Below are 25,029 nucleotides of genomic sequence, written 5' to 3' on the forward strand. Positions count from 1 at the left end.
ATGGTGGATGGAGATATCACTGTGACAGGGTGGATGGAGATATTACTGTGACAGGGTGAATGGAGATATCACTGCGACAGGGTGGATGGAGATATCACTGCGACAGGGTGGATGGAGATATCACCGTGACAGGGTGGATGAAGATATCACTGCGACAGGGTGGATGGAGATATCACTGCGACAGGGTGGATGGAGATATCACCGTGACAGGGTGGATGAAGATATCACTGCGACAGGGTGGATGGAGATATCACTGCGACAGGGTGGATGGAGATATCACCGTGACAGGGTGGATGAAGATATCACTGCGACAGGGTGGATGGAGATATCACTGCGACAGGGTGGATGGAGATATCACTGTGACAGGGTGGATGGAGATATCACTGCGACAGAGTGGATGGAGATATCACTGCGACAGGGTGGATGGAGATATCACTGCGACAGGGTGGATGGAGATATCACTGTGACAGAGAGGATGGAGATAACACTGCGACAGAGTGGATGGAGATATCACTGCGACAGGGTGGATGGAGATATCACTGTGACAGGGTGGATGGAGATATCACTGCGACAGAGTGGAGGGAGATATCACTGTGACAGGGTGGATGGAGATATCACTGCGAAAGAGTGGATGGAGATATCACTGCGACAGCGTGGATGGAGATATCACTGCGACAGAGTGGATGGAGATATCACTGCGAAAGAGTGGATGGAGATATCACTGCGACAGGGTGGATGGAGATATCACTGCGACAGGGTGGATGCAGATATCACTGCGACAGGGTGGATGGCGATATCACTGTGACAGGGTGGATGGAGATATCACTGCGACAGGGTGGATGGAGATATTACTGTGACAGGGTGAATGGAGATATCACTGCGACAGGGTGGATGGAGATATCACTGCGACAGGGTGGATGGAAATATCACTGTGACAGGGTGGATGGAGATATCACTGCGACAGAGTGGATGGAGATATCACTGCGACAGGGTGGATGGAGATATCACTGCGACAGGGTGGATGGAGATATCACTGCGACAGAGTGGATGGAGATATCACTGCGACAGAGTGGATGGAGATATCACTGCGACAGGGTGGATGGAGATATCACTGCGACAGGGTGGATGGAGATATCACTGTGACAGGGTAGATGGAGATAACACTGCGACAGAGTGGATGGAGATGTCACTGTGACAGAGTGGATGGAGATATCACTGTGACAGGGTGGATGGAGATATCACTGCGACAGGGTGGATGGAGATATCACTGCGACAGAGTGGATGGAGATATCACTGCGACAGAGTGGATGGAGATATCACTGTGACAGGGTGGATGGAGATATCACTGCGACAGAGTGGATGGAGATATCACTGTGACAGGATGGATGGAGATATCACTGTGACAGGGTGGATGGAGATATCACTGCGACAGGGTGAATGGAGATATCACTGCGACAGGGTGGATGGAGATATCACTGCGACAGGGTGGATGGAGATATCACTGTGACAGGGTGGATGGAGATATCACTGCGACAGGGTGGATGGAGATATCACTGCCACAGGGTGGATGGAGATATCACTGCGACAGGGTGAATGGAGATATCACTGCGACAGGGTGGATGGAGATATCACTGCGACAGGGTGGATGGAGATATCACTGTGACAGGGTGGATGGAGATATCACTGTGACAGGGTGGTTGGAGATATCACTGCGACAGGGTGAATGGAGATATCACTGCGACAGGGTGGATGGAGATATCACTGCGACAGGGTGGATGGAGATATCACCGAGACAGGGTGGATGGAGATATCACGGCGACAGGGTGGATGGAGATATCACTGCCACAGGGTGGATGGAGATATCACTGCGACAGGGTGGATGGAGATATCACTGCGACAGAGTGGATATAGATATCACTGCGACAGAGTGGTTGGAGATATCACTGCGACAGGGTGGATGGAGATATCACTGTGACAGGGTGGATGGAGATATTCCTGTGACAGAGTGGATGGAGATATCACTGCGACAGGGTGGATGGAGATATCACTGCGACAGAGTGGATATAGATATCACTGCGACAGAGTGGTTGGAGATATCACTGCGACAGGGTGGATGGAGATATCACTGCGACAGGGTGGATGGAGATATCACTCCGACAGGTTGGATGGAGATATCACTGTGACAGGGTAGATGGAGATAACACTTCGACAGAGTGGATGGAGATGTCACTGTGACAGAGTGGATGGAGATCTTACTGCGACAGGGTGGATGGAGATATCACTGCGACCGAGTGGATGGAGATATCACTGTGACAGGGTGGATGGAGATATCACTGCGACAGGGTGGATGGAGATATCACTGCGACAGGGTGGATGGAGATATCACTGCGACAGAGTGGATGGAGATATCACTGCGACAGAGTGGATGGAGATATCACTGTGACAGGGTGGATGGAGATATCACTGCGACAGGGTGAATGGAGATATCACTGCGACAGAGTGGATGGAGATATCACTGCGACAGAGTGGATGGAGATATCACTGTGACAGGGTGGATGGAGATATCACTGCGACAGGGTGAATGGAGATATCACTGCGACAGAGTGGATGGAGATATCACTGCGACAGGGTGAATGGAGATACCACTGCGACAGGGTGGATGGAGATATCACTGCGACAGGGTGAATGGAGATATCACTGTGACAGGGTGGATGGAGATATCACTGCGACAGGGTGAATGGAGATATCACTGCGACAGGGTGGATGGAGATATCACTGCGACAGGGTGGATGGAGATATCACTGTGACAGGGTGGATGGAGATATCACTGCGACAGGGTGGATGGAGATATCACTGCCACAGGGTGGATGGAGATATCACTGCGACAGGGTGAATGGAGATATCACTGCGACAGGGTGGATGGAGATATCACTGCGACAGGGTGGATGGAGATATCACTGTGACAGGGTGGATGGAGATATTACTGTGACAGGGTGAATGGAGATATCACTGCGACAGGGTGGATGAAGATATCACTGCGACAGGGTGGATGGAGATATCACTGCGACAGAGTGGATATAGATATCACTGCGACAGAGTGGTTGGAGATATCACTGCGACAGGGTGGATGGAGATATCACTGCGACAGGGTGGATGGAGATATCACTGCGACAGGTTGGATGGAGATATCACTGTGACAGGGTAGATGGAGATAACACTTCGACAGAGTGGATGGAGATGTCACTGTGACAGAGTGGATGGAGATCTTACTGCGACAGGGTGGATGGAGATATCACTGCGACCGAGTGGATGGAGATATCACTGTGACAGGGTGGATGGAGATATCACTGCGACAGGGTGGATGGAGATATCACTGCGACAGAGTGGATGGAGATATCACTGCGACAGAGTGGATGGAGATATCACTGTGACAGGGTGAATGGAGATATCACTGCGACAGAGTGGATGGAGATATCACTGTGACAGGGTGGATGGAGATATCACTGCGACAGGGTGAATGGAGATATCACTGCGACAGAGTGGATGGAGATATCACTGCGACAGGGTGAATGGAGATACCACTGCGACAGGGTGGATGGAGATATCACTGCGACAGGGTGAATGGAGATATCACTGCGACAGGGTGGAGGGAGATGTCACTGTGACAGGGTAGATGGAGATAACACTGCGACAGAATGGATGGAGATATCACTGCGACAGGGTGAATGGAGATATCACTGTGACAGGGTGGATGGAGATATCACTGTGACAGGGTGGATGGCGATATCTCTGTGACAGGGTGGATGGAGATATCACTGTGACAGGGTGGATGGAGACATCACTGCGACAGAGTGGATGGAGATATCACTGTGACAGGGTGGATGGAGATATTACTGTGACAGGGTGGATGGAGATATTACTGTGACAGGGTGGATGGAGATATCACTGCGACAGAGTGGATGGAGATATCACTGTGACAGGGTGGATGGAGATATCACTGCGACAGGATGAATGGCGATATCACTGTGACAGGGTGGATGGAGATATCACTGTGACAGGGTGGATGGAGATATCACTGCGACAGGGTGGATGGAGATAACACTGCGACAGGGTGGATGGAGGTATCACTGCGACAGGGTGGATGGAGATAACACTGCGACAGGGTGGATGGAGATATTACTGTGACAGGGTGGATGGAGATATTACTGTGACAGAGTGGATGGAGATATCACTGCGACAGGGTGGATGGAGATATCACTGTGACAGGGTGGATGGAGATATTACTGTGACAGGGTGGATGGAGATATCACTGCGACAGAGTGGATGGAGATATCACTGCGACAGGGTGGATGGAGATATCACCGTGACAGGGTGGATGAAGATATCACTGCGACAGGGTGGATGGAGATATCACTGCGACAGGGTGGATGGAGATATCACCGTGACAGGGTGGATGAAGATATCACTGCGACAGGGTGGATGGAGATATCACTGCGACAGGGTGGATGGAGATATCACTGTGACAGGGTGGATGGAGATATCACTGCGACAGAGTGGATGGAGATATCACTGCGACAGGGTGGATGGAGATATCACTGCGACAGGGTGGATGGAGATATCACTGTGACAGAGAGGATGGAGATAACACTGCGACAGAGTGGATGGAGATATCACTGCGACAGGGTGGATGGAGATATCACTGTGACAGGGTGGATGGAGATATCACTGCGACAGAGTGGAGGGAGATATCACTGTGACAGGGTGGATGGAGATATCACTGCGAAAGAGTGGATGGAGATATCACTGCGACAGCGTGGATGGAGATATCACTGCGACAGAGTGGATGGAGATATCACTGCGAAAGAGTGGATGGAGATATCACTGCGACAGGGTGGATGGAGATATCACTGCGACAGGGTGGATGCAGATATCACTGCGACAGGGTGGATGGCGATATCACTGTGACAGGGTGGATGGAGATATCACTGCGACAGGGTGGATGGAGATATTACTGTGACAGGGTGAATGGAGATATCACTGCGACAGGGTGGATGGAGATATCACTGCGACAGGGTGGATGGAAATATCACTGTGACAGGGTGGATGGAGATATCACTGCGACAGAGTGGATGGAGATATCACTGCGACAGGGTGGATGGAGATATCACTGCGACAGGGTGGATGGAGATATCACTGCGACAGAGTGGATGGAGATATCACTGCGACAGAGTGGATGGAGATATCACTGCGACAGGGTGGATGGAGATATCACTGCGACAGGGTGGATGGAGATATCACTGTGACAGGGTAGATGGAGATAACACTGCGACAGAGTGGATGGAGATGTCACTGTGACAGAGTGGATGGAGATATCACTGTGACAGGGTGGATGGAGATATCACTGCGACAGGGTGGATGGAGATATCACTGCGACAGAGTGGATGGAGATATCACTGCGACAGAGTGGATGGAGATATCACTGTGACAGGGTGGATGGAGATATCACTGCGACAGAGTGGATGGAGATATCACTGTGACAGGATGGATGGAGATATCACTGTGACAGGGTGGATGGAGATATCACTGCGACAGGGTGAATGGAGATATCACTGCGACAGGGTGGATGGAGATATCACTGCGACAGGGTGGATGGAGATATCACTGTGACAGGGTGGATGGAGATATCACTGCGACAGGGTGGATGGAGATATCACTGCCACAGGGTGGATGGAGATATCACTGCGACAGGGTGAATGGAGATATCACTGCGACAGGGTGGATGGAGATATCACTGCGACAGGGTGGATGGAGATATCACTGTGACAGGGTGGATGGAGATATCACTGTGACAGGGTGGTTGGAGATATCACTGCGACAGGGTGAATGGAGATATCACTGCGACAGGGTGGATGGAGATATCACTGCGACAGGGTGGATGGAGATATCACCGAGACAGGGTGGATGGAGATATCACGGCGACAGGGTGGATGGAGATATCACTGCCACAGGGTGGATGGAGATATCACTGCGACAGGGTGGATGGAGATATCACTGCGACAGAGTGGATATAGATATCACTGCGACAGAGTGGTTGGAGATATCACTGCGACAGGGTGGATGGAGATATCACTGTGACAGGGTGGATGGAGATATTCCTGTGACAGAGTGGATGGAGATATCACTGCGACAGGGTGGATGGAGATATCACTGCGACAGAGTGGATATAGATATCACTGCGACAGAGTGGTTGGAGATATCACTGCGACAGGGTGGATGGAGATATCACTGCGACAGGGTGGATGGAGATATCACTCCGACAGGTTGGATGGAGATATCACTGTGACAGGGTAGATGGAGATAACACTTCGACAGAGTGGATGGAGATGTCACTGTGACAGAGTGGATGGAGATCTTACTGCGACAGGGTGGATGGAGATATCACTGCGACCGAGTGGATGGAGATATCACTGTGACAGGGTGGATGGAGATATCACTGCGACAGGGTGGATGGAGATATCACTGCGACAGGGTGGATGGAGATATCACTGCGACAGAGTGGATGGAGATATCACTGCGACAGAGTGGATGGAGATATCACTGTGACAGGGTGGATGGAGATATCACTGCGACAGGGTGAATGGAGATATCACTGCGACAGAGTGGATGGAGATATCACTGCGACAGAGTGGATGGAGATATCACTGTGACAGGGTGGATGGAGATATCACTGCGACAGGGTGAATGGAGATATCACTGCGACAGAGTGGATGGAGATATCACTGCGACAGGGTGAATGGAGATACCACTGCGACAGGGTGGATGGAGATATCACTGCGACAGGGTGAATGGAGATATCACTGCGACAGGGTGGAGGGAGATATCACTGTGACAGGGTAGATGGAGATATCACTGTGACAGGGTGGATGGAGATATCACTGTGACAGGGTGGATGGAGATATCAGTGCGACAGGGTGGATGGAGATATCACTGTGACAGGGTGGATGGAGATATCACTGTGACAGGGTGGATGGAGATATCACTGCGACAGGGTGAATGGAGATATCACTGCGACAGGGTGGATGGAGATATCACTGCGACAGGGTGGATGGAGATATCACTGACAGGGTGGATGGAGATATCACTGCGACAGGGTGGATGGAGATATCACTGCCACAGGGTGGATGGAGATATCACTGCGACAGGGTGAATGGAGATATCACTGCGACAGGGTGGATGGAGATATCACTGCGACAGGGTGGATGGAGATATCACTGTGACAGGGTGGATGGAGATATTACTGTGACAGGGTGAATGGAGATATCACTGCGACAGGGTGGATGAAGATATCACTGCGACAGGGTGGATGGAGATATCACTGCGACAGAGTGGATATAGATATCACTGCGACAGAGTGGTTGGAGATATCACTGCGACAGGGTGGATGGAGATATCACTGCGACAGGGTGGATGGAGATATCACTGCGACAGGTTGGATGGAGATATCACTGTGACAGGGTAGATGGAGATAACACTTCGACAGAGTGGATGGAGATGTCACTGTGACAGAGTGGATGGAGATCTTACTGCGACAGGGTGGATGGAGATATCACTGCGACCGAGTGGATGGAGATATCACTGTGACAGGGTGGATGGAGATATCACTGCGACAGGGTGGATGGAGATATCACTGCGACAGAGTGGATGGAGATATCACTGCGACAGAGTGGATGGAGATATCACTGTGACAGGGTGAATGGAGATATCACTGCGACAGAGTGGATGGAGATATCACTGTGACAGGGTGGATGGAGATATCACTGCGACAGGGTGAATGGAGATATCACTGCGACAGAGTGGATGGAGATATCACTGCGACAGGGTGAATGGAGATACCACTGCGACAGGGTGGATGGAGATATCACTGCGACAGGGTGAATGGAGATATCACTGCGACAGGGTGGAGGGAGATGTCACTGTGACAGGGTAGATGGAGATAACACTGCGACAGAATGGATGGAGATATCACTGCGACAGGGTGAATGGAGATATCACTGTGACAGGGTGGATGGAGATATCACTGTGACAGGGTGGATGGCGATATCTCTGTGACAGGGTGGATGGAGATATCACTGTGACAGGGTGGATGGAGATATCACTGCGACAGAGTGGATGGAGATATCACTGTGACAGGGTGGATGGAGATATTACTGTGACAGGGTGGATGGAGATATTACTGTGACAGGGTGGATGGAGATATCACTGCGACAGAGTGGATGGAGATATCACTGTGACAGGGTGGATGGAGATATCACTGCGACAGGATGAATGGCGATATCACTGTGACAGGGTGGATGGAGATATCACTGTGACAGGGTGGATGGAGATATCACTGCGACAGGGTGGATGGAGATAACACTGCGACAGGGTGGATGGAGGTATCACTGCGACAGGGTGGATGGAGATAACACTGCGACAGGGTGGATGGAGATATTACTGTGACAGGGTGGATGGAGATATTACTGTGACAGAGTGGATGGAGATATCACTGCGACAGGGTGGATGGAGATATCACTGTGACAGGGTGGATGGAGATATTACTGTGACAGGGTGGATGGAGATATCACTGCGACAGAGTGGATGGAGAGATCTCTGCGACAGGGTGGATGGAGATATCACTGCGACAGGGTGGATGGAGATAACACTGCGACAGGGTGGATGGAGATATCACTGCGACAGGGTGGATGGAGATATCACTGTGACAGGGTGGATGGAGATATTACTGCGACAGGGTGAATGGCGATATCACTGTGACAGGGTGGATGGAGATATCACTGCGACAGGGTGGATGGAGATAACACTGCGACAGGGTGGATGGATGTATCACTGCGACAGAGTGGATGGAGATATCACTGCGACAGGGTGGATGGAGATATCACTGTGACAGGGTGGATGGAGCTATCACTGCGACAGGGTGGATGGAGATATCACTGTGACAGGGTGGATGGAGATATTACTGTGACAGAGTGGATGGAGATATCACTGCGACAGGGTGGATGGAGATATCACTGTGACAGGGTGGATGGAGATAACACTGCAACAGGGTGGATGGAGATATCACTGCGACAGAGTGGATGGCGATATCACTGTGACAGGGTGGATGGAGATATCACTGCGACAGAGTGGAGGGAGATATCACTGTGACAGGGTGGATGGAGATATCACTGTGACAGGGTGGATGGAGATAACACTGCGACAGGGTGGATGGAGATATTACTGTGACAGGGTGGATGGAGATATCACTGCGACAGAGTGGATGGTGATATCACTGTGACAGGGTGGATGGAGATATCACTGTGACAGGGTGAATGGAGATATCACTGTGACAGGGTGGATGGAGATAACACTGCGACAGGGTGGATGGAGATATCACTGCGACAGGGTGGATGGAGATATTACTGTGACAGGGTGGATGGAGATATTACTGTGACAGAGTGGATGGAGATATTACTGTGACAGGGTGGATGGAGATATCACTGCGACAGGGTGAATGGAGATATTACTGTGACAGGGTGGATGGAGATATCACTGCGACAGGGTGAATGGAGATATTACTGTGACAGAGTGGATGGAGATATTACTGTGACAGGGTGGATGGAGATATCACTGTGACAGGGTGGATGGAGATATTACTGTGACAGAGTGCATCGCGATATCACTGTGACAGGGTGGATGGAGATATTACTGTGACAGGGTGGATGGAGATATTACTGTGACAGAGTGGAAGGAGATATTACTGTGACAGGGTGGATGGAGATATTACTGTGACAGGGTGGATGGAGATATTACTGTGACAGGGTGGATGGAGATATTACTGTGACTGGGTGGATGGAGATATCACTGCGACAGGGTGAATGGAGATATTACTGTGACAGGGTGGATGGAGATATCACTGCGACAGGGTGAATGGAGATATTACTGTGACAGAGTGGATGGAGATATTACTGTGACAGGGTGAATGGAGATATCTTTTCATAGTTTGGTGAGTCCAGAAGTAAGGCCATAAGAGGTAACATCAGGAATAGGTTGTTCCGCCCATCATTCTGTTCTGTCATCCAATAGGATCATGGCTGATCCGACATTCCTCACACCCACTTTCCTGCTCTTTCCCCTTGACCCTGTGACTGATCAAGAATCTCTCTCAGCCTTAAACATACACGAGGACTCTGCCCCCACCGCTCTCTCTGTGACAAGGAGTTCCAAAGACTCACAACCCTCTGAGAGAAGGAATTCCTCCCCATCTCAGTCTGACATCGATGCCTCTTTATTCAGAGACTGTACCCTCTGGTCCCAGACTCTCCCATGAAGGGGAACTTCCCCTCAACATTGACCCTGACAAGTCCTTAAGAATCTGATATGTTTCAATGAGGTCACCTCTCATTCTTCTAAACCCCATACAAGGGATCAACCGGGTGAAGCTGCTCTGAACTGCTTCCAATGAAATAATATGTTCCTTAAATATGGGGACAAAACAGTTTGGGGTAATGCAGATGTGGTCTCACTAGCACCTTGTATAATTGGAGTGACTTCCCTCCTGTTATTTTCCTACCCCCTTGAAATAAAGGCTAACAATCCATTCGCCTTCTGATTACCTGCAGCCCATGTGCTAGTTTTTGCACATTTTATGTGAACAAATATTTGCAAATCCATTTAAATAATATTCTATTCTTCTCTTCTCCCTTCCAAAATGAACAACTTTACATTTTCCCATCCTTTACTCCATTTGCCAATTTTTTGCACATTTATTTTGCATATTAATATCTGTCTGTAAACTGGTTATATCCCTCTGACAACTTGCCTTCCCACCAATTTGTGTGTTGTTTTATGTTATAAAGAGCTGGCCATTTCAGGCTGACAGGAGGAAGAACGTCTGTGCTCCGACGGTGGTGAATCTCAGGAATTCTCTACCACAGAGGGCTTTCAGAGTTTAATCATTGAGCAGAGATAAAGGCAGAAATCAAGTTTCCTGATAACTCATGACATCAAAGAATATGGAAATAGTGCAGGAAATGGCACTGAGGAGATGGCCAGTCATAGATTAGGGTTGGAGCAGGCTCAATGGGCAGAATGGCCTAATTCTGTTTCTATAACACTTGAAAAGGTGTCAAATGTAAGGCTACCAGGAACTACAGTACACATTGTGAAGTTGATGGGTTGACAGGAGGATCACAGATGAAGCTCAGTATGAAAGATGTGAAACAAGACTCAATAAAATTAAGGGTATAATTCTAAAGAGGGTGCAGAGCTGAGGGACCTGGGGGTACACGAGCATAAATCATTGAAAGTGGTAGGACAGACTGGCAGAATGGTTAATAAAGAACTGTCAACAGAACAAGGACATGCCGCAACCCAAAGGACTAGCCACACTACCATACGTCAAGAACATATCTGAACTGACAGCCAGACTACTGCGACCACTAGAACTTATAACAGCACACAAACCAACAGCCACTCTCAGATAACAACTCACCAAAACGAAGGACCCGATACCCAGCATGAGCAAACTAATGTAGTGTACAAAATCCCATGCAAGGACTGCACAAAACACTATATAGGACAAACAGGAAGACAGCTAACGATCCGCATCCACGAACATCAACTAGCCACGAAACGACACGACCAGCTATCCCTAGTAGCCACACACGCAGAAGACAAGCAACATGAATTTGACTGGGACAACACTACCATTATAGGGCAAGTGAAACAAAGAACAGCCAGGGAATTCCTAGAAGCATGGCACTCATCCACAAACTCCATCAACAAACACATCGACCTGGACCCAATATACCAACCACAACAGCGGACAGCTGAAACTGACAACCGGAAGTGGCAGGGACAGGCCACTATAAATGCTGGAAGAAACACCACAGAAGCGCTTCACAGGAGGCTCCCAAGCACTGAGGATGTCACCTAGCCAGGGGACGAAACGTTTGCAACAAAAACTTCCAGCTCGGCGAAAAGAACCACAACGAGCACCCGAGCTACAAATCTTCGCACAAACTTTGAATCTGTCCTATATCTATCACCCCTCAATTTAAAGCTATGCCCTCCTGTGCTAGCCATCGCCATCTGAGGAAAAAGGCTCTCCCTGTCCATCCTATCCAACCCTCTGATTATCTTATATGTCTCAATTAAGTCACTTCTCAACCTTCTTCTCTCTAATGGAAACAGCCTCAAGTCCCTCAGACCTTCCTCATAAGAACTTCCCTCCATACCAGGCAACATTCTAACAAATCTCCTCTGAACCCTTTCCAAAGCTTCCACATCCTTCCTATAATGCAGTGACCAGAACTGTCCACAATGCGCCAAGTGCAGCTGCACCAGAGTTTTCTATAGCTGCAGCATGACCTCATGGCTCTGAAACTCAATCCCTCTACCAATAGAAGCTAACACACTGTATATCTTCTTAACAACCCTATCAACCTGGGTGGCAACTTTCAAGGATCTGTGTACATAGACACCGAGATCTCTCTGCTCATCTACGCTACCAAGAATCTTACCATTAGCCCAGTACTTTGCATTCCAGTTACTCCGACCAACGTGAATCACCTCACTTTGGAAGCAGCAACAGTACATAGAGTGTCCTAGTCGGGAAGGGGCAAAATTTGACCTACTCTTGGGAAATAGGGCAGGACAGGTGACAGGGGGGAGCACTTGGAGAGCAATGACCATGGTTCTAATAATTTTAAAATAGTTATGGAGGGGGACAAAACTGGTCCACAGGATCAAGTTCTAAATTAGGGCAGGGTGACTATTGATGGAATTAGACAGGAGCTTGCGGGGGTTGATTGGAGCAGTTTGTTTGCAGACAATGGGACCTCCAGCAAGTGGGAGGCATTTGAAAGTGAGATAGCTCGAGTTCAAGGTCTATGTATTCCTGTGAGGGTAAACAGCAAGGTTGGCAGGAATAGGGAATCCTGGATGACAAGAGAGATTGAAGCTTTGACCAGAAGAAAGGAGGAGGCGGGGCTCAGGCGCAGCTGGGATGAAGGGAATCCCTGGAGGTAGACAGGGGATACAGGAGTTTACTGAAGAAGGAAATCAGGAGGGCATAAAGGGGCACGGGATAGCCTTGGCTAAGAAGATTAGGGGGAATCCAAGGAGGTTTTTTAAGTACATCAAAGGAAAAAGAAATAGAGAATAGGACCCCTCAAGTCCCAGAGTGGACATGTCGGTGTAGGACTGCAGAAGGTAAGCGAGATCCTCAATGAAGATTTCTCCTCTGTGTTCATCATGGAGAAAGACATGACGACTTGGGAACTTGAGCAAGTTACTGGTCATATCTTGGGGACAGTAGGGGTGTTGGATGTATTAGAATCTATGAAGGTGGATAATCTCCTGGTACTGACCAGATATATCCAAGATGAGAGAAGAAATTGCAGGGCCCTGGCTGCTATTTTTGCATCATTGTTAGCCATGGGTGAGGTCCCAGATGACTGGAGGTAGCAAATGCCGTGCCCTTATTCAAGAAGGGAAGCAAAGAAAACCCTGGGAGCTATAGACCAGTAAGCCTAATATCTGTGGTGGGTAAGTTACTTGAGAAGATTCTCAGGGATAAGATATACACACATTTGGAAAGACAGGGTTTGATCAGGAGCAGTCAGCATGGCTTTGTGAGTGGGAGATCTATTCTCAAAGATTTGTTAGAGTTCTTTGATGAAGTGACCAGGAAGGTTGACAAGGGCAGGGCGGTAGATGTAGTCTATATGGATTTAAATAAGGTCTTTGATAAGGTTCCACATGGTCGGCTGCTCTGGAAGGTTAGATCGCATGGAATGGGGGGATGGCGGGATGGAGGGGGGGGTAACAAATTGGATACACCATTAGCTTGATGGTGGGAGCAGAGGGTAATAGTGGAAGGATGCTTGTCGGACTGCAGGCCTGTGACTAGTGGAGTGCCTCAGGGGTCGGTGCTGGGCCCATTGCTGTTTGTTATCGATATCAGTGATTTGGATGGGAATGTACAAGGCAGGATGACACTAAAATAGGCGGTACCGTGGACAGAGAGGAAGGTTCTCAGAAATTGCAGCAGGACCTTGATCAGCTGGGAAAGTGGGCCGAGAAATGGCCAATGGAGTTGAAGATAGATAAGTGTGAGGTCTTGCATTCTGGAAAGTCAAATCAAGGTAGAAGTTTCACAGTGAATGGTCGGGCCTTAAGGAGTGTAGTGGATCAGAGGGACATTGGGGTTCAGGTGCATGGTTCTCTCAAAGTGGAGTCACAGGTAGACAGGGCAGCGAAGGCGGCTTTCCATTCCACCCCCAGTCCTGAAGAAGGGTTACACCCGAAATGTCAATGTCTCCACCTCCTGATGCTGCTGCCTTGCTGTGTTCTTCCAGCCTCCTCCCTATCTACTCTCTATCTCTTGCTGGCTGTTGAGAGGCCTGTAGAATAATCCCAAAGTGACTGTGCACTTCCTATTCCTGAGGTCCACCCGTAAGGCCCACACTGGATAAGCCGTCCAAGGTGTCCTCCCTTAGTATCACTGTGATAATCTCCCTGATCAGTAACCTAACTCTCCCAACCATTTTACATCCTTCTCGAGCTTGCAGAAATGTCTAAATCCTGAACTGTTAAGCTGCCAGTCTTGTCCCTCTCTCAACTAAGTCTTTGTAATAACCACAACATCATAGTTACCTTTATTAACCCAAGCTCGAAATTCACCTGCTTTCCCTGTCATACTCCTCGCATTAAAACAAATACACCCTAGACCACCAGTCCAGCTGTGTTCAATGGCCTCTCCCTGTCTGCTCTTCCTCTTAGCCTTACTGGCCTTAGTCTCTGACTCCACCTCAGTCATTTTACTTGTTGAGCTATTGCTCTGGTTCCCACCTCCCCCACCACACGAGGTTAAACCCTCCTGAGTGGCACTAGCAAATCTCCATGCCAGGATATTGGTGCCCCTCCAGCTTAGGTGCAACCCATCCTTCTTGTACAGGTCCCTCTTGCCCCAGAAGACATCCCATTGACCCACATACCTGAAGCCCTTCCTCCTCCACCAGCTCTTTGGTCATGTATTTAACTGTACTATCTTCCTAGTCCTAACCTCACTCGTACGTGACACAGGAAGTAATTGAGATTATAACCTGAGAGGTCCTGCTTTTCAACTTCCTACCTAACTCTCTGAACTACATTTGCAGGACCTCATCTCTCTTTTTGCCCAAATACTGTACATCTTTCAGGTGAAGCGGCACTTTACCTGCACTTCACCCAATCTGGTCTATCGCATTCGCTGCTCACAATGTAGTGTCTCCTCCACATTGGGGAAACGAAGCATCGACTTGCTTCGCAGAACACCTACATTCTGGCCCCAAAAACGACCCTGAGCTTACAGCTGCCTGCCACTTCAACCCCCCACCCTGTTCCCAGGCCAACATCTCTGTCTCAGGCTTGCTGCAGTGCTCCAGTGAAGCTCAGCACAAGCTGGGAGAACACCACCTCAATTTCTGCTTGGAGACTCTGCAGCCTTCCGGACTTAATATCGAGGTGAACAACCTTAGGGCTTGAGCTCTCCCATGTCCTTACCCCAACCCCACACACCAGGCCTTGGATCACAGAGGCTGCCATTACACAAACCTACTGTTAGCCACTAACAGTCTCCATTAACTCTCCGAGCCAGATCGGTATCCACTCTCTTGTCTGTCCAACTGCTCTTCTCTCTCTTTGGGCTCTATCTACACCTATCATTTACTCCTTAGCCCCTCCCTCCACCTTTCCTTCTGCATTTAATCCAACATTTTGCTCATTACCATCAGTGCTGAGGAAGGGTCACTCGACCTGAAACATTAACTCTGATTTCTCTTCACATGCTGCCAAACCTGCTGAGCTTTTCCAGTAATTTCTGCTTTTGTTTCTGATTTAAAATATCTACAATTCTTTTGGTTTTTATCTGATAAAATATTCTGTCATTTCAAAACACTCTCGCAAATAATGCAGCGACCAAGTGCTCAATCCCTGCCTTATCTTCAATTCACAAATCATGTACCTGAAGCCAGAGCAGCCTCTTCAGGCTGTTGAGAGACTGCACAGTTTGCGTTTCTGGACAGGAAGCCCATATGTCAGAGGGAGCAGTTGACCAGGCTTTTACCTGCTAGGCTCAGGGAGGTTTTGGCAGTGCAGACTGAAGGCCAGCCCCAGCACCACAGAACTCTTCCAGTCCCCAAGACAGGAGGCAAACCAGACAGCTTCAGGAACCAGCCGGCTGAGCAGCAGCAGTTCGACTGTGTACTTCACACTCCAGGTGGAGGACAGCTGCTGTTCTCGTACAGCCCGTGAGAGACGGCACTGCCGCAGGAAGACCACTCGGGGAAAGCAACCTGATCAGAAACACAATGGCAAACAGTTACAGCAGTGACAGGCCTGCTCTGGCATGCAGGCTGAGTGTACCACCTCCCCAGATATCTACCCTGCCCCCTCCCATTTACCTCTCAGCTCCAGCCCACAAGCCTCATTCCTGATGAAGGGCTTATGCCCGAAACATCGACTCTCCTGCTCCTCAGATGCTGCCTGACCTGCTGTGCTTTTCCAGCAGCACACTCTCTACTCTGATCTCCAGCACCTGCCGTCCTCACTTTCTCCTAGACCCCTTTAGGAGACTCACTATAAAAGACCCCCGTCCAGACAGTGCTTAACACTCCAACCGACACTTCACCCAAACCCTCCCGGCAAGCACCAACCCCCTTCCCGCCCAGCCAGCTCTGCGACAATGCCACGTCCAGACACTACTTTCCTCTGGTGCCACTTCCCACCCTCAGCACAGTTTCCAAGGAACCCAGATACTGGCAAATACCCTGACTGTCAGCTGAGCACAGTTGGTGCCATCTCGCTGAGGAATGTCAGAACACAGTCGCACCTGCTTTGCAATGCAGAGATGGCAGGGTGTCGATATGGTGAGGGGGCATCACAAACACAGGCTGGTTACTGAAGTACACAGCCATGAAACGGGCAAGTGATTGTATCACAGCGAGAGCAGCATCCAGCCCAACATCAAGCACCACCGACACGTCCGACACCGGCACAGGCATCTCTGTACAGAAAGACACTAAATTCAAAATGGAACAGAGAGAGACAGACAGAGAGAGCGAGAGCGTGGGAGAGAGAGAGCAAAAGCCAATACATAAACTACAACCAAACCCACACTGCAGCACTGTGATCGCCAACAAAGACCCGCACTGTAACACGCTGCAAACACACACACAGACCCACACTGCAACACACTGACATCACACACACAGACCCAAAATGAAACACACCAGACATCACACACACAGACCCACACTGTAACACGCTGACATCACACACAAACATCCACACTGACGTCAAACACAGTGACATCACACACACAGACGCACACTGAAACACTGATATCACACACACAGACCCACATTGAAACACAGTGACGTCACACACACAGACCCACACTGTAACACGCTGACATCACACACACATCCACACTGACGTCAAACACACTGACATCACACACATAGACCCATACTGAAACACTGATATCATACACACAGACCCACATTGAAACACAGTGACGTCACACACACAGACCCACACTGTAACACGCTGACATCACACACACATCCACACTGACGGCAAACACACTGACATCACACACATAGACTCATACTGAAACACTGATATCACACACACAGACCCACATTGAAACACAGTGACGTCACACACACAGACCCACACTGTAACACACAGACATCACACACACAGACCCACACTGAAACACACAGACATCACACACGCAGACCCACACTGAAACACACAGACATCACACACACACATCCACACTGCAACACACTGACTTCACACAAACAGACCCAAAATGAAACACACCAGACATCACACACACAGACCCACACTGTAACACGCTGACATCACACACACATCCACAATGACGTCAAACACAGTGACATCACACACACAGACGCACACTGAAACACTGATATCACACACACAGACCCACATTGAAACACAGTGACGTCACACACACAGACCCACACTGTAACACACAGACATCACACACACAGACCCACACTGAAACACACAGACATCACACACACAGACCCACACTGAAACACAGACATCACACACACACTTCCACACTGCAACACACTGACATCACACACACAGACCCACACTGCAACACAGACGTCACACACACACAGACCCGCACTGCAAAACACTGACATCGCACACACAGACCCACACTGCAACACACTGATATCACACACACAGACCCACACTGCAACACAGACGTCACACACTCACAGACCCACACTGCAACACACTGACATCACACACACAGACCCACACTGAAACACACTGATATCACACACACAGAGCCACACTGCAACAGACATCACATACACAGACCCCACACTGACATCACACACACATCTTCACTGAAACAGACATCTCACACACAGACCCACACTGAGACACGCAGACAAAACACACACAGACCCACACTGACATCACACACACAGACCCACACTGAAACAGACATCTCACACACAGACCCCACACAGAAACACACTGACATCACACACACATCTTCACTGAAACAAACATCTCACACACAGACCCACACTGAAACACACAGACATCACACACAGACCCACACTGACATCACACACACAGACCCACACTGAAACACACTGACATCACACACATCCACACTGAAATACACTGACATCACACACACAGATCCACACTGAAACACACAGACATCACACACACAGACCCACACTGCAACACACTGACATCACACAAACAGCCCCCACTGAAACACACAGACATCACACACACAGACCCACACTGAAACACAGACATCACACACACAGACCCACACTGAACACACAGACATCACACACGCAGACGCACACTGAAACACACAGACATCACACACACAGACCCACAGTGACATAACACACACAGACCCACACTGAAACACAGCGGACATCACACACACATCCACACTGACATCACACACACAGACCCACACTGAAACACACTGACATCACACACACAGACCCACAATGAAACACACTGACATCACACACACAGACGCACACTGAAATACAGTGACATCACACACACAGACCCACACTGAAATACACTGACATCACACACACAGACCCACACTGAAACACACCAGACATCACATACACAGACCCACACTGTAACACACAGACATCACACGCACAGACCCATACTGAAACACACAGACATTACACAAACAGACACACAGTGAAACACACTGACATCACACACACATAGACCCTCACTGTAACACACAGACATCACACACACAGACTCACACTGAAACACAGACATCACACACACAGACCCACACTGAAACACACTGACATCACACACACAGACCCACACTGAAACAGACATCTCACACACAGACCCCATACTGAAACACACTGACATCACACACACATCCACACTGACCCACACCAGACATCACACACACAGACCCACACTGAAACACACTGACATCACACACACACACATCCACACTGAAATACACTGACATCACACACACACACACTGAACCACAATGACATCACACACACACATCCACACTGACGTCAAACACACAGACATCACACACACAGGCGCACACTAAAACACACTGATATCACACACATAGACCCATACTGAAACACACAGACATCACACACACAGACCCACACTGAAACACACTGACATCACACACACAGACCCACACTGAAATACACTGACATCACACACACAGACCCACACTGAAACACACAGACATCTCACACACAGACCCACACTGACATCACACACACAGACCCACACTGAAACACACAGACATCACACACACAGACCCACACTGAAACACACTGACATCACACACACAGACCCACACTGACATCACACACACAGACCCACACTGTAACACACATACATCACACACACAGACCCACACTGAAACACACAGACATTACACACAGACCCACACTGAAACACACTGACAACACACACACATCCACACTGAAATACACTGACATCACACACACAGACCCACACTGTAACACACAGACATCACACACACAGACCCACACTGAAACACACAGACATGACACACACACAGATCCACACTGAAAAACACTGACATCACACAGACAGACCCACACTGAAACACACCAGACATCACACACACAGACCAACACTGTAACACACAGACCTCACACACACAGACCCATACTGAAACACACAGACATTACACACACAGACCCACAGTGAAACACAATGACATCAGACACACAGACTCACACTGAAACACACAGACATCACAAACACAGACCCACACTGAAACACACAGACATTATACACACAGACCCACACTGTAACACAGAGACATCAGACACACAGACTCACACTGAAACACACAGACATCACACACACAGACCCACACTGAAACACACAGACATCACACACACAGACCCACACTGAAACACACTGACATCACACACACAGACCCACACTGTAACACAGATATCACACACACACATCCACACTGAAACACACTGACATCACACACACAGATCCACACTGAAACAGACATCTCACACACAGACCCCATACTGAAACACACTGACATCACACACACATCCACACTGACCCACACCAGACATCACACACACAGACCCACACTGAAACACACTGACATCACACACACACACATCCACACTGAAATACACTGACATCACACACACACACACACACTGAAACACACTGACATCACACACACACATCCACACTGACGTCAAACACACAGACATCACACACACAGGCGCACACTAAAACACACTGATACCACACACATAGAGCCATACTGAAGCACACTGACATCACACACCCAGACCCACACTGTAACTCACAGACATCACAGACACAGACCCACACTGAAACACACAGACATTCAACACACAGACCCACACTGAAACACACTGACATCACACACACAGACCCACACTGAAACACACTGACATCACACACACATCCACACTGAAATACACTGACATCACTCACACAGACCCACACTGAAACACACCAGACATCACACACACAGACCCACACTGAAACACACTGACATCACACACACATCCACATTGAAATACACTGACATCACACACACAGACCCACACTGAAACACACCAGACATCACACACACAGGCCGACACTGAAACACACTGACATCACACACACAGACCCACACTGAAACACACTGACATCACACACACAGACCCACTCTGAAACACACTGACATCACACACAGACCCACACTGAAACAGACATCACACACACAGACCCACACTGAAATACACTGACATCACACACACAGACCCACACTGAAACACACCAGACATCACACACACAGACCCACACTGTAACACACAGACATCACACAACAGACCCACACTGAAACACACAGACATTACACACACAGACCCACACTGAAACACACAGCCATCACACACACATAGACCCACACTGTAACACACAGACATTACACACACAGACTCACATTGAAACACACAGACATCACACACACAGACCCACACTGAAACACACTGACATCACACACAGACCCACACTGAAACAGACATCTCACACATAGACCCCATACAGAAACACACTGACATCACACACACAGACCCACACTGAAACACACTGACATCACACACACATCCACACTGAAATACACTGACATCACTCACACAGACCCACACTGAAACACACCAGACATCACACACACAGACCCACACTGAAACACACTGACATCACACACACATCCACATTGAAATACACTGACATCACACACACAGACCCACACTGAAACACACCAGACATCACACACACAGTCCGACACTGAAACACACTGACATCACACACACAGACCCACACTGTAACACAGACATCAAACACACACATCCACACTGAAACACACTGACATCACACACAGACCCACACTGAAACAGACATCACACACACAGACCCACACTGAAATACACTGACATCACACACACAGACCCACACTGAAACACACCAGACATCACACACACAGACCCACACTGTAACACACAGACATCACACAATAGACCCATACTGAAACACACAGACATTACACACACAGACCCACACTGAAACACACAGACATCACACACACAGACTCACATTGAAACACACAGACATCACACACACAGACCCACACTGAAACACACTGACATCACACACACAGACCCACACTGTAACACAGACATCAAACACACACATCCACACTGAAACACACTGACATCACACACAGACCCACACTGAAACAGACATCTCACACATAGACCCCATACTGAAACACACTGACATCACACACACATCCACACTGACCCACACCAGACATCACACACACAGACCTACACTGAAACACACTGACATCACACAAACAGACCCACACTGAAACACTCAGACATCACACACACAGACCCACACTGACACACACACACATCTACACATTCAAATACACTGACATCACACACACAGACCCACACTGCAACACACTGACATCACACACACGCATCCACACTGAAACACACTGACATCACACACACACAAACACACTGAAACACACTGACATCACACACACAGACCCACACTGACATCACACACACAGACCCACACTATAACACACAGACATCACACACACACAGCCACACTGAAATACACTGACATCACACACACACACACACACTGAAACACACTGACATCACACACACAGACCCACACTGACATCACACACACAGACCCACACTATAACACACAGACATCACACACACAAACCCACACTGAAACACACTGACATCACACATACAGACCCAGACTGACATCACACACACAGACCCACACTATAACACACAGACATCAAACACACACATCCACACTGAAACACACTGACATCACACACAGACCCACACTGAAACAGACATCTCACACATAGACCCCATACTGAAACACACTGACATCACACACACATCCACACTGACCCACACCAGACATCACACACACAGACCTACACTGAAACACACTGACATCACACAAACAGACCCACACTGAAACACTCAGACATCACACACACAGACACACACTGACATCACACACACGCATCCACACTGAAACACACTGACATCACACACACACAAACACACTGAAACACACTGACATCACACACACAGACCCACACTGACATCACACACACAGACCCACACTATAACACACAGACATCACACACACACAGCCACACTGAAATACACTGACATCACACACACACACACACACTGAAACACACTGACATCACACACACAGACCCACACTGACATCACACACACAGACCCACACTATAACACACAGACATCACACACACACAGCCACACTGAAATACACTGACATCACACACACACACACACACTGAAACACACTGACATCACACACACAGACCCACACTGACATCACACACACAGACCCACACTATAACACACAGACATCACACACACAAACCCACACTGAAACACACTGACATCACACATACAGACCCAGACTGACATCACACACACAGACCCTCACTGAAACACACTGACATCACACACACAGACCCACACTGTAACACAGACATCACACACACACATCCAAACTGAAACACACTGACATCACACAACACCCACACTGAAACAGACATCTCACACACAGACCCCATACTGAAACACACTGACATCACACACACATCCACACTGACCCACACCAGACATCACACACACACTGAAACACAATGACATCACACACACACATCCACACTGACGTCAAACACACAGACATCACACACACAGGCGCACATTAAAACACACGGATATCACACACATAGACCCATACTGAAACACACTGACATCACACACACAGACACACACTGAAACACACTGACATCACACACACAAACCCACACTGAAACACACTGACATCACACATACAGACCCAGACTGACATCACACACACAGACCCTCACTGAAACACACTGACATCACACACACAGACCCACACTGTAACACAGACATCACACACACACATCCAAACTGAAACACACTGACATCACACAACACCCACACTGAAACAGACATCTCACACACAGACCCCATACTGAAACACACAGACATTACACACACAGACCCACAGTGAAACACAATGACATCAGACACACAGACTCACACTGAAACACACAGACATCACAAACACAGACCCACACTGAAACACACAGACATTATACACACAGACCCACACTGTAACACAGAGACATCAGACACACAGACTCACACTGAAACACACAGACATCACACACACAGACCCACACTGAAACACACAGACATCACACACACAGACCCACACTGAAACACACTGACATCACACACACAGACCCACACTGTAACACAGATATCACACACACACATCCACACTGAAACACACTGACATCACACACACAGATCCACACTGAAACAGACATCTCACACACAGACCCCATACTGAAACACACTGACATCACACACACATCCACACTGACCCACACCAGACATCACACACACAGACCCACACTGAAACACACTGACATCACACACACACACATCCACACTGAAATACACTGACATCACACACACACACACACACTGAAACACACTGACATCACACACACACATCCACACTGACGTCAAACACACAGACATCACACACACAGGCGCACACTAAAACACACTGATACCACACACATAGAGCCATACTGAAGCACACTGACATCACACACCCAGACCCACACTGTAACTCACAGACATCACAGACACAGACCCACACTGAAACACACAGACATTCAACACACAGACCCAC

The 25,029-nt window shown here is 48.7% G+C and overlaps 1 protein-coding gene across 2 annotated transcripts in view; it reads right to left on the minus strand.

Annotated features, from left to right (window-relative positions):
* The window catches only part of cplane1 (ciliogenesis and planar polarity effector 1), an 885,738-nt gene that overhangs the window by 395,574 nt on the left and 465,135 nt on the right, over positions 1-25,029 (minus strand). For both annotated transcript variants that reach the window (XM_087975286.1, XM_087975281.1), the window contains exons 15-16: positions 16,910-17,083; positions 16,145-16,373 (exon numbers count right to left, since the gene is read on the minus strand). In XM_087975286.1, coding sequence (XP_087831412.1) covers positions 16,145-16,373; positions 16,910-17,083 — 403 coding nt within the window. The remainder of the gene's footprint in view (positions 1-16,144; positions 16,374-16,909; positions 17,084-25,029) is intronic.

The sequence above is a fragment of the Chiloscyllium plagiosum genome, unplaced genomic scaffold (genome assembly GCF_037043375.1).
Source record: "Chiloscyllium plagiosum isolate Xiang-an unplaced genomic scaffold, Cpla_swu_hap1 HiC_scaffold_2, whole genome shotgun sequence".
Classification (NCBI taxonomy): Eukaryota; Metazoa; Chordata; class Chondrichthyes; order Orectolobiformes; family Hemiscylliidae; genus Chiloscyllium; species Chiloscyllium plagiosum.